The sequence below is a fragment of the Cnephaeus nilssonii genome (genome assembly GCF_951640355.1).
Source record: "Cnephaeus nilssonii genome assembly, chromosome: 10".
Lineage (NCBI taxonomy): Eukaryota > Metazoa > Chordata > Mammalia > Chiroptera > Vespertilionidae > Cnephaeus > Cnephaeus nilssonii.
The window spans coordinates 84,479,184-84,491,677 of record NC_137081.1 but is presented as its reverse complement, the minus strand read 5'-3'; the positions used below and the strand labels follow the sequence as shown (position 1 = coordinate 84,491,677).

At 50.0% G+C, this 12,494-nt stretch overlaps 1 protein-coding gene across 2 annotated transcripts in view; it reads left to right on the top strand.

Annotated features, from left to right (window-relative positions):
- The first annotated feature begins 4,752 nt into the window (after positions 1 to 4,752).
- Positions 4,753 to 12,494, top strand: part of SCTR (secretin receptor) — an 82,614-nt gene continuing 74,872 nt past the window's right edge. Inside the window, exon 1 of one of the 2 annotated variants that reach the window (XM_079781770.1) lies at positions 4,753 to 5,049. In XM_079781770.1, the coding sequence (XP_079637896.1) occupies positions 4,999 to 5,049 (51 nt within the window). In that variant the 5' untranslated portion in view covers positions 4,753 to 4,998. Of the gene's footprint in view, positions 5,059 to 12,494 lie in introns of both variants that reach the window. The other variant, XM_079781769.1, reaches the window with a different exon arrangement.

The window sequence follows — 12,494 nt, the reverse complement described above, 5'->3', positions numbered from 1 at the left end:
AGAGATGACTAGGCCGTCAAGAAAGCATGCCCGGGCACAAAACTGGCAAGAGGCTTAATTAGCTTTTAACAAGATTTGCATGGGAAAGGAAAAGGATTTCTAATGGTAGTTTTCTAAAGAAAATGCTGGAAGAAAATGGAGAGGAGAAAAGATGTCTTTCCCTTTTGACAGCAGGGAAATTTTTTAATTTTTGAGGGGATTTGTATTACAGAGGAGGAAAAATCTCCCCACCCCAGCCCCTGCTCTCCTAGGTTCAATGGTGGAGGGGGCGAGTGTTGGGAAGGGAGTTGTTAACAGAGAGATAGGGAAAGAGGGCTGAAGAGCCCCAGCTGCTCCAGCCCCAGACATAGGAGTCTTTCTGCCCAGGCTCAGATATTTGAACGACCATATGTTGATGTGACTCTGGTCCCAGCCACCGTCTATGTAACCGTGTGAGAGAACCCAAATGAGAACTACCTGGCTAAGCCCAGTCAACCCCTAGAACTGGGAAATGATTAAAAATAATAGCTGGTTTTTCATTGCTAGACTTGGGGTTAATGGGGATAGGAGTGATGGAAACAACTTATGTCTGGGAATCAAAAGACCCAAGTTTTAGCACCAGCAGTCCTACCTCTCAGCTGTGTAATCTTGAGTTACAGCTTCATCAAATCTCAGTTTCTTCACCTATTAAATGGGTATAATGATATTTACAAGTAGGATTATTCTCCTTTTGCCTCATCCCTCCCAAACCCATTTTCTTCTCCACCCAGGAGATTAAACTCTGTGGACAGTTTCTTCCTGCGGCTTCACTCCCCATCTGGCTTTAGGTTGGGCCAGCCCTTGGAAGACATTGCTGGGAGATCAGTGGACAGGAGAAGAGAGAGTTCAGGGTGTTTATCCCACCACCGGATTCCCTTGCCAGGCCGCAGTTTTGACAGTGGCTACATTCCTCCATGGTTAAACTCATATGGGTGGCTCCTCTCCTGAGGGCAGCTCTTGCCAGCTTCTGAGAACACTGCTTTCTCTCCCTGCCCTTTATTACAGAAAAAAAAAAGCCTGGCCATGTGGCTCAGTGGTTGAGTGAAGACCTAGGAGGTCACAGTTCGATTCCTGGTTGGGGCACATGCCCTGGTTGTGGGCTTAATCCCAAGTTAGGGCGTGCAGGAAGCTGCCGATCAATGCTTCTCTCTCATCATTGACATTTCTATCTCTTTCTCCCTCTCCCTCTCTTTCTGAAATCAATTTATATATATATATATATATATATATATATATATATATATATATATATGTAAAATGAAAACAAAATTATTCTGACACTTGTTAAAATGTAAGATTTTATTCCATCCTATATAATAAAAGGCTAATATGCAAATTGTCCCCTGGACTGGGAGTTCGGCCAGGAGTTAGACCAGGGGGAGGGGCGGGGTGGGGGGAGGGAGAGGGGAGGGACTGCAGGCAATTGGCTGTCTGGCCCTGCCCCGGTCAGCCAGCCAACCACCTTTGGCCCCTCCTCCCCCTCCCCCGTTCGGCCTGGCCTAATCGGCCCCAATTGGGGCAGGCCAGCCAGACCCCACCAGTGCACGAATTCGTGCACTGGGCCTCTAGTAATTTAATAAAGGAAAACTTTATTCAAGACTATTGCAATAGGGGGGAAAGATTGAACTCAACTTGGAATACAAGAAAGGACAAATGAGGATTGATAGAAAAGAAGCAGGTAAGGGGGTCAGTGGATGGAGGCTGACTAAGAGGAGACACCAAGCATAAAGGATAGGGGGATTCTTGATAAACTGACAGGATGTAGACATCAAAGGTCAGGGATGAGGAACTTGATCAGATATGAAGGGTGATCAGATATCAGGAGTAGGGGGATTCTCACAAAACTGATGGCAGGATTCTTACTGAGACCAGGCTAGGCAGGCCAAAGACAGGCAGCGCCAAGGTGGAGACTCAGTCAGAAGAGGACTCAGAGAATGGAGTGAAATTTGGTCAAGAGAGTATCTTTGTCAGCCTTCAGGCCCATTGTTGCGAATCCCTGGCTCCCCATCTCCCTTGTTGGTTCTCTTACCCACGCCCACACCTCTGCACACAGTCCTGTTCTTGAACTCTCTTCAGTGAAACCATGTGAGCAATGGTTGCTCCCTCTCCTGCCAGCCACGGACTGCTGGCCCTACCGAACCCACAGACTTGCTTTGAGGACCACATGAGATGATGTGTGCAAAACAACTATGGAAGGCCAGAATTAAGGAAGTCATCTTCATGATTGAGAGGAATCCTAGGACAGTGCTCTGTCCTGTGTTCAAATCTTGGACTTGCCCCTTTTTAGTTGTGTTGTTGGAGGCGAGTGCTTATGTTCCTCAAGCCTTAAATTTTCATCCTACTACTCAAAGAAAGGAATTTTCTCTCTTGTAGTCTTGGAGGATACAATATGACAACACACACACCCTAAATTCCTACAAGCCTCCCTCACACATGACAGGTATTAAATATGGTGTTAGTTCCCTACCTCTTCCCCCCACCCCTGTTATGAAATTATTTTCTCAGTGTGTTTTACAAAGCCACTGATGCATCCAAGGCTTCTCACACAGCACTTCAGACCCTTTTCTCAGTGCTCTGACAGGCAGAGCTTCCCATTACGGAAGAATGAAGGCTTGCCGCAGGCCAGGAATTTATTGAATTGCCCAAAACAAATGTTGTTTTGCTTTTTCACTGAAGATCATGAGGTTCTGGTATAGAACACTAATTGCATTTTTGTATTGTTTTCTTTTTATCTCTTTCCATCAAAAAGAACAACACATACATACAGTGGTTACAGAAAATATTCGAGCAACAGAGAAGTCTATACAGTAAAAATTGCAAGTCCGTACCTCATGCACTTTCTGATGCACATTTAGGGTGTTGGAGTAACATTTTTCTTTCCAGTCTAGATTTCAAACCAATTGAGAAATTAGATGAAAACAGACGGGACCAAATATCACTTTTATTAGCGATAATGTTGGCCTTGGAGAAAGTGGCTTATAGAGTTGGGCAAGTGAACCACAGACCACCACCCTGTCACTGATGTGATTGGATCAACACAGTCAGAGTCTTGGCCACCAATGACAGCCTGGCCCAGGGCAACTCAGCTACTGGCCCTCTGCAGGTCGGAGTGCTGCCAAAGGAAGGTGAGATGTGGGGAGCAGAACTTCATGCCAGTCCTCATCCCAAATGCATCAATCATGTACAGCTGGCCTCACACCTGAGTGTGTGTGTGAGTGTGTGTGAGTGTGTATGTGTGTGTGTGTGAGAGTGTGTGTGAGAGTGTGTGTGTGTGTGTGTGAGAGTGTGTGTGTGAGTGTGTATGTGTGTGTGTGTGAGTGTGTGTGAGAGTGTGTGTGTGTGTGTGTGAGAGTGTGTGTGTGAGTGTGTGTGAGTGTGTATGTGTGTGTGTGAGAGTGTGTGTGTGTGTGTGTGTGTGTGTGTGTGTGTGTGTGTGTGTTGGGAGGAGGGGGATTAATGAGATGGGCAGAGAGAGGCCAGGAGGGTTATACGCATGGCTGTTCTCCATGAGGAAGGGAACATCAAGGAGGGCCAACTGCTCCCCTTCCGCATGCATTATCTCCGCTTTCTGCTCCTGCGATGGCGCTCCACAAACATCGCGCACATCTTCCGTTGGGCCCCTGGGTGAGCATTTCCATAGTGAAAGTTCCTAAAAGTGAGATATGTCAACTTCAGATTGACATGAACTGAGTACTGACTGTGGACCTGGGAGCTGCAAGTGTGTTTTTCCCTTTTATTTCTGCTGTCGTTTACCAAGCCCACCTTATCCATCACCTCTTCATGCAGGAAGGCTGCTGAGGCTGCAGCATCTTCCTTGAACAGCGGTTTAGCGATCTGACCAGAGGTCAGTCACCGAGTGGGGTCAGCAGATCCAGGCTGTCCCATGTGACCCTCTGAGTCGGATGTATCTGGACATGTCACTGATCCTCCTCCGCCCTCCATGTCCTCCTCTGTAAAACCGATATAATGTCACCGACGGGTTGTGAGGGGAATTAAATGAGTTGATGTATTTAAAGTGCCTGGGGAAAGGCCGAGCTAGAAAGAGCGAGAAGAGGAAAGGGAGTGGACACAGTGCAGAGGAAGTAAAAATCGGGTGCACAAGAGCCATTTGAGGGACCTTACACCGAGAGGCGGAAGCCCACCCTTGGGAACATCTGCGCACGCACACTCGGGTTGAGCAGCTCCTGGGAACACCTGCCTGGTGTTCAATAGCCGCCAGCCATGCCCGGAAGCACCAGGCCTCCAGGTGGTTCATCTGCAGCGCAGCCCCAAGCGCCCAGGTGGCCCACAGGGTCCTCCTTGGTCCACCTGACATCAAAGGCTTCTTTCCAGGACGGGCCAGTGTCGCTTTAATAGTGGAGAAAAGTAAAGTGAGACCCAGAAATCAAATGCAAGGTACCTGCCCCAGGGCCTCAATGCAACAGCCGCTGACAGCCCTGCTGTCACAGGGCACCAGCCCAGCTTGCTTCCCCCGCAGGTGGGGTTATCACAGGCGTCCTTAGGGTGAGAACGTCGCGGTCCTGAAGGTGGCTTGGTTGCTCATTCGTGCGCAGCCAGGCTGTGGCTGGGCTGAGCGCTCTTTCCGGAACTGGGGGTGTTGCTAAGCCATCGTGCCCTCTCCCGGTCTCCTCCGGCCCCGGCCGAGCCTGCGGGAGCCGGCTCCAGGCCCTCACCCTCCCTCTCACCCTCCCTCCGCCTCCTCCCCTGCCCGCCCGGGCGCCTGCCCCCCGCCAGTCAGGCTGGGTTGGGGAGTGCGGGCAGCGCGCGTCCTTATCAATGGGCAGGGCGGCTTAGCGCGCCGCCACCTCTCCCAGAAGGCGCAGCTCGGGGCTTCCGCGGGTTGCGGGGCCCCGCCATGCCTCCTCGGGGCGCGGCTGCCGGCCGGGACCCGGGACCCTGCGGAGGGCGCTGAGCTCCGGCGCGGGCGGTGCGCTGGAGGGCAGCCGTCGGGGCGCTGGCTCGCGGGGAGCCGCCGGCACCATGCGCCCCTGTCTGGCGCTGTGGCTGCTGCTCGCCGGCGCCGCGCACACCGTGAGTACCGCGAGTACCGCGTCCTTCCGCGGGCCTATTCGGGTACAGGCGGGGCGGGGGGAGCGGGGGACCCCTAGATCTTCCCCTCAAAATACAAATGTGTGCGCCAGAAGAAGATAGCGCTCAGATGAGCCCCTGCCCCGACCTCACCCCTGCCTGAGGACTTCTGGACTGCGCCCCAAGGCCCCTGGACGGAGATTGTGGCGCGGTCCCCGCGGTGCTATTGTGGGCTGGGCGCTTGGCTTCCGTTATTTTATTGAAATCTCACAGCCTCCTTAAGAGGTTGATATATCACCCTCACTTTACAGACAAGGAAACGGAGACTTGGAAAGACCAAAAATATTGCCCCAAGTGAAGACAATTGGAAGCCACATCCGTCTGCCCAAAGCCTTGACATTTTCGCACACACCAGGCTGCGGGTGGGAAAACCTCAGAAGCTCAGAAAGGCAGCTTCCGGGGCTGAGACGGGACCGTTGGCAGCTGCCGGCCCCCTCTCCTGGGGATTTGGCTCCCTAATGTCTACATGCCGGGGGACTCCTGGGAGCAGCAGCTCTCCCCAAACCAGGTCCAGGGAGGAGCTGAAGAGAAAGGAGAAGGCAGCAGAGTGGGTAGCTGGTTGTTCTTTCCCACGGAAACTCCTGGGAACGGCAGGCTCTCCCTGTGGGATTTGTGAAGGAGAGAGTGGCTGCGCCCAGACTGGTGGAAGGAATGGGGAGGCGGAGGGGTAGAGGTAGGGGCGAGGGGGGCAGATTTCAGAGCTATTTCTTTCCACCAACATTCCAGACTGGCCTCCAAGGCATCTGTCCCAAGAAATTCCCAGGGAAAGCACTTGAGGACCCCACTGAGACTCTCTAACCTCTGTCCTGGGCAAGTCCTTGCTGGTGTCCAATGACCTTGCCCTCTTGTAGTCCTCTCCTGTTCCATCCTAAGGAAACCCTCAGCCCCCTGAGTGGTGGGAGTGGTGACAAGTGGTAGATGCCACCTTTCTGGCAGGTCCATGGCATCCCAGCAGCAGTAGTTGGGAAGAGCGGAATTTAGGGATTTTGTCCCCATCTCCCTGGTAACCTGGAGTCTCAGCTAGAGCAACAGCACCCACTCATTAGTCTGAACTCCCATTTGGGGGGAAAGCCACCTGGGGCATTGGGGGAAATTCAAAGCCAAATACAGCTCACAGGTGTGTTTTGTGCCGTGCCCAGGGGTGGGAGAGGCCTCTAGTTCCCTCTTTGTGACCCTCCCAGCCTCCTTCTTAAGTATTTGCAGTAACGTTGAGGTTATCCCCAAAAAGTCAACAGGTCTGAGGTTCCACCTACATTTTCATCTCAAGGGGACCCCCATATTATCTCAAGAATAAGCAGGGGGGTGGGGAGTGAGAGCCCTTACTTGGTTCAAGTATTCAGTGTGCCTTGGAAGGATGCTTCATTGTGCTCTGGCCCAATTCCCTCATTTTACAGATGAGCAAACTGAGGCTGCAGAGAGAAGGGACCTGCCCCAGATCTTCAAGTTAGTGGTAGAACTGGGACTAGAACCACTCAGGGCTCTGCCAATTACATCCCTTGTCCTTGTCCTTACATGCATTTTCATATACTCACTGCTACTGCCTAGTATTATTACCAGACTAATAGCCCCTATGCACGAATCCGTGTGCCAGTAGCTCGCTGCCACCCTCCAGTAGCTCTCCGCCTGTTGCCCTACCCTCCGGTAGCTCCTTCTGCCCCTGCCCCCCCCCCCATAGCTTGCTGCCCTGCCCCCTCCTATAGCTCTCCTCCGTCAGCTTGTAGCTCACTGCCCCACCCTCCTTCTGATCTGTGATCCTGTGGTTACGTGGTCAGTCATTACGCTTCATGGCATAATGACCATTTGCATATTACATCTTTATTATATAGGATAGTTCCCTGGAAGTTTTGACCCTCTGGTTATTTTATGGGCTTATCCAGACCTAAGGTAGAGAACTTCTTGGTGGAGAACTCCTTTACAAAATAAGAGTGGAATTAACGTACATTGATTGGCGTATTTCCCAGCCTATGAAATTCTATTTTTCTTCTGTGTGACTGAGTGGTCAGGTACTTGATTTTGAAATTTAAGGGTATTCAAACAATTTTTTATTCATTTGGGTCTCTCTTTTGAACGAGAGCATAGGCACCTTCCTAATGGGAGGTCATTAAGGCCAAATTGCTTGTAACTACCGCCCCCCCCCCCCCCGCCCGCCTTTCCAGAGGTGCCAAGAGGAACCTTGCAAATGGAAACCAAAAAGTGATTGCCACAGGAAACCCTGACCACACCTCCCTTTGCTACCCCGCTCCCATGCATCTCTCTCAGGAGGACAGTGCTGTAATTATTCACAGCACAGCTGTCCTCCCCTCTTCTCCAACACGTGCATTTTGAACTTGAGCACGGACACTTAGTTTTCTTCACCCTTTGTCCCTAAACCCCATCACAGTGTAAGAGGGAGCTTGATGATTTGTACTGAATGAATGAATGAGTGAAATGATGATGATATCCACAGGGACTGTCTTAAACTGTGGCAGTTTCATACAGCAACAAGTAATGAAGAATGACATCTTGAAAGCAATCACTGCTTACAAACTTGCACATAAATGTAGCAGGCAAAGGAGAATTAGTCATTCAAGGTGGGTGTTTAATCCAGGGCATGTGGCAAACTGCCACTTTGATAATCTTAGTGAGTTAAGTGGGTGTGGGGGACTCCTTTTTCCTTCAATCACAGTTTCTTAACTTTGACACTGTAATCTTGGATCTTTCACCTGGGATTTCAGCATGAGGTGCCAGAAAGAGAGCTATGCCCTCCCTTTTCACGGGCGGAATGATGGGGCGGGGATAATGGGTGGAGAGAGGGGAGTTGGATAATTCTTTGTTGTGTGTCCTGTGCATTGTGTGATGCTTAGCAGCATCCCTGGCCTCTACCCACTAGAAACATCTCTCCACGTTGTGACAACAGAAACGTCTTCAGACATTTCCAAATGCCCCTGGGAGGCAGGGAGGGCAAAGTTGCCCTAGCTGAGAACCATTGCCTTAACGTTGTCAGGTTTCAGGGGCGATGCGTTGACAGGAATAATCGTAGGTGTCACTTGCATGTTGGACTCCGGGCAGTGGGGCTGGTGACAGGCAATCTGAGTTGGAGGACGGAAGCAGGTACACCTACTGAACTCCATTTCGAAGCCGGGGAAGAAGGCTTCAGTGGGCCTTTCACACCTTCCCTTCCCACTTTCCCTCCTCTATCTATCCCTCCTCAGTTGACAGCTCAGAAACATAAAAACTCCAAGTCTGGTTTTGGCATGGAAGCCTCCAGCGCCTGGGGGTCCCTGCCTCTTCCTGCGGTGCATCTGGAACCGGCGGCTGACGGCTCTGTGGGGCTCTGTGAGCAGGATTTTAGGAAAGCCTGCCACGGCCACCTGAGAGCTGGCTAGTGATAACGCTTCGGAGGAGGGGCACTGGGATTTGTATACCTGACGAATCGCTTTCTGAATTTCTGAGGAAGTATTGTAGATTTCTATTAAGATTTTTACTCTCCCTAAAATTAATGTGAATGATGACGCTGGTAAAGGCTTCCCTTGTTGGGCACTTATTTCACACTAGGTCGTGTGCTAAGTCCTTCCCATCTCTCCCTGATTTAATTCTCACTTCCAGCACTAGAACCCCCCGGCCAGTGCAGGGAGGACACTGAAGCCATTTGCTGAGGTCGCCCCGCTGGACGAGGTGGGAGGACGCACAGTGTTCTGAACGACCACCTGTGTCTGCTCCCACGGAGAGGCTGCTCTGCTTTCTGGTGCCCAAGGAGCTGTGGTACAATTCTTTCCCCGGCCTCAAAATGACATTCATTCCGTTTAATCTAATCTATAACAATAAAAGCATAATATGCTAATTAGACCGGACGTCCTTCTGGACATCCTTCTGGAGGAAGCCGGGGCTTAGAGGGAAGCCCAGGCCCTGGGTGCCTGCCGGCGGCCAGAGGGAAGCTCGGGTCCCGGGTGCCAGAGGGAAGCCGGTGCTGGCAGCTGGGGGAAGGAAGTCCTACTCTTGCATGAATTCCGTGCATTGGGCCTCTAGTTGCTTTATAAAACATAATACTGAAACACACACAACATTTTATTGAGGGAGCCAGAGAGGAGCTTGGGGTCACCAAATCAAACAAGCAGGAGTTTGATTTAGGGGAGTCTGGACTGTTTAGGGGAGTCCTCTTGGCTTTGGCATCACCTTTTTGGGTCTCCTCTCCCTCCTCTCTGTCCCTGTAGCCTCACCCCATCGTTACCTCCCGTGGCCAGGGAGGGCACAGCCCTCTTCCTGGCACTCCTGTGGAAAGCCCAGATTTAACATTCAGGATTAGAGCTCCATGGCCAGATCGGCTGCCTCCAGTGACCCCTGATTTGGTCCCTGCTTCCCTGCCCTTAGCAAGCCGGAGTTTCTCACCACTGACCTTCACTCAGGCTCTGGGACAGCCTGCAGCCCAAGGTAAAAGCCACAACACCCAGATCCTATCTACTTGCTTACATTACAAACAGAGGACTGTTCAACCTTTGTGTGGGCCTGAGAGAATGAGAGTATCCTGGGCCCACCCAGCCTCACCGTTCTGTGGCTGACAGATTCCAAGGGGCATTTGGGGAAGGGACGACCCTGGTGGATGGCCTTCTGCAATCAGCTCAGTGCTGCCAGGATCCCAAGTTTCCCACGTCTTCAGAATCCCCACACGTCCAGCGTCAGCTCCCTCACCCCTGGCTCTCAGAGGTGGTGTCTATGTGTCTTTTCAAATTCTTGACCTTATCACCTCCCCTTTCCTCTTCAACGCACAGGTTGGCCTCCCATTTCCTGAGAGTCTAGACCAAGTATGTCAAACTCAAAGGCTAACATGGGCCAAATAAGCAAGGTTGAAGTTTATGTGGGCCGTAAAAAAAACGAAAGCTTCAATTTTCATAAAAACGTAGGTTTATTTCAATAGAGACATGCTGAATACAAAGAGCTGAAATAAATAAGTAATCATTAACATAAAATAATAGAACATTTTAATACAAATTAATATATTTTCTGAACATTAACTTACCAGACACTGAATAACTGCACAAATTAATAAGCGTAACACAAATAAACCTATTTTTCTTGTTCTCTGAAAGCAAAATATTTCCTGTTGCGCACACCAAACAAGTCAGTAGAAGACTAATGATGTGGCAATCGGCTGCTAAAATATTCACTGCTAGTATTAGTGGAGAGAAATGGTGTGCCTGCGTGTAAGGCATGTAAGGGAAATGAATGCAACACGATTATAGTAATCAGTTATTAGCGAATGTTGTAGTTTGTTATTCATGATTATGTATAACAGGTTATTGTAAAAATTAAGTTTCAAAATTTTTATTAAAATTTTTCTTACATATATTTTGTAATATTGGCTGAGCCACAAAAATATTCGTTGTGGGCCACATGCGGCCAACGGGCTGCGAGTTTGACATGCTTGGTCTAGACTATGTGGATGAACTTCCTCTGACCAATATCTTATAGGTGTGTCTAAATTATACCCCCTGTTCTCTTCCTTCTTAGCTTCCTCAGTCAGCTTGGGCTGCTATAACAAACACCACGGACTAGGGGGCTGAAACAGACACTTATTCCTCACAGTTCTGGACACTGGAAATCTGAGACCCAGGGCCAGCATGGTGGGATTCTGGTGAGAGCCCGATTCCTGGCTTGCAGATTGCTGCTTTGTGCTCACATGGCCTTTCCTTTGAGCAGCTGCAGACAGAGAGATAGAGAGTGAGCTCTCTGCTGTCTCTTAGGACACAAATTCTATCAAATCAGGGCCCCATTCATATGACCTCATTTAACCTTAATTACCTCCTTATAGGTCCTATCTCTGAATACAGCCATACTCAGTGTTAGAACTTCAATATACGAATTTTGGGGAGACACAAACATTCCAGTTATAACATCATCTGAGTGAAATAGAGGCTCTACTCCTGCCTAGGGCCAGTCCCTACACCTGTGTTCCTGAACCCTGCCCCACCACTTTAGCTGCTTCTGTTCTAGATGACACAATGCGGCCATTGTGTCCAGTCTTTACCATCTTCTTCGTGACTGGCTTTTGCCATCAGCTGGTCAACTTGTCCAGGTCTGTCCAGCCCAGGTGGTAGAGAGCCTTCCCTCTGCACGCTGGGCCTTTCTAGCCACAGTTCCACCTCTGCCCATGATGGCCAGTTTCTTGGAAGTAGCGTCCCTGATCATTGCTCCAATGCTCACTCCCTCTGCAATCGGGTTTCCATCCCACCGAAGTCAGTCTCACAGTGGCCTTCGTTGCGCCACATTCATGATATACGTTTCAGTCCCGGTCCTACCTAGGGTGATCACGTGATTTATGAGAGGGATGCAACATTATGAATAATGACAATGGGACAGCAGGCATCCATGTAGACTGTACTCCAGGGACAGTGTGAAGCATGGGACTCGACCTTTTGGAGGCAATGGGTGCCAGGGCCCTCCTTTCTTTCCTCTTTCCCCTCGAACGGCTTCTGCTTTTTGCAGTCTCCTGGTTCCCACTCTGCCTCTTGTGGTGTCCCTTCGTTATTCTCTCTCTCGCTCAAGCAGACTGGAGTTTTCTGTTGCTTTATTTATTTTCTGTTGCTTTATTAGGACAGACTATGGCTGTCCCATAGCTTCGAAGCTTACACGCTTCAGGAATTGGAGAGATAGATGTCACTCCCAATTCCAATAGCAAATATCCGAGAGGAAAGCAGACTGTTTCGGAGTGGGTGGGGTTGTCTCCCTTGGTCTGATCGGTGATATGGGACCTCCCCAGGCTCTGTCTTTTGCCCTTGCTCTCCACATTCTGCCTACCCTGTGATCTTCCTTGGCAGTCCTAGCATTTCATAAATCCCATCTTCCTTAACCAAAGTTATCGCACCCCAACCCCCAAGTCTGTTTGTTTTCCCTGTTCTTTAAACTATCGAGGCACCCAAACCAGACTCATGGGAGCCACATTGTCCCCTGCTCTCAGCCCCACATTCAATCCACCTCCTACAGAATCTGTCTCTGGGCCCTCTATTTTAGGGGTGTTGCTACCACAATGCTTCCTCACTTCTTGCCTAAATGGTGGAGCCACGTCCTGGGAACCCCCTGCTGCCACTTTTGGTCCATCGTGATCTGGCTGTTGCCTTCCCCGTGCACTCTGGCTATTGGCCTCCCTGGACCCCCTTGGAGGTCATGAGCTTCACAGGCAGGAGCCGTGTCCCTTTTACTTTTGTGTCCCCAAGGATGAGCAGATGGCTGGGCGTATAGTAGGTGTCCCATAAAAATTTGCTGAAATTTTGTGTTTGAACTGGTTGTAGGATAATGAGTTCACTCTTTTCATTTTTCATTGTAGGGACTAAACTAGTATTTCCTTGTTTTTCTAGATGCCAGTTAGCTTTATTTAGAAAAAAATTTTTTTTTACCACAAAGTAAAATTCTTTCCA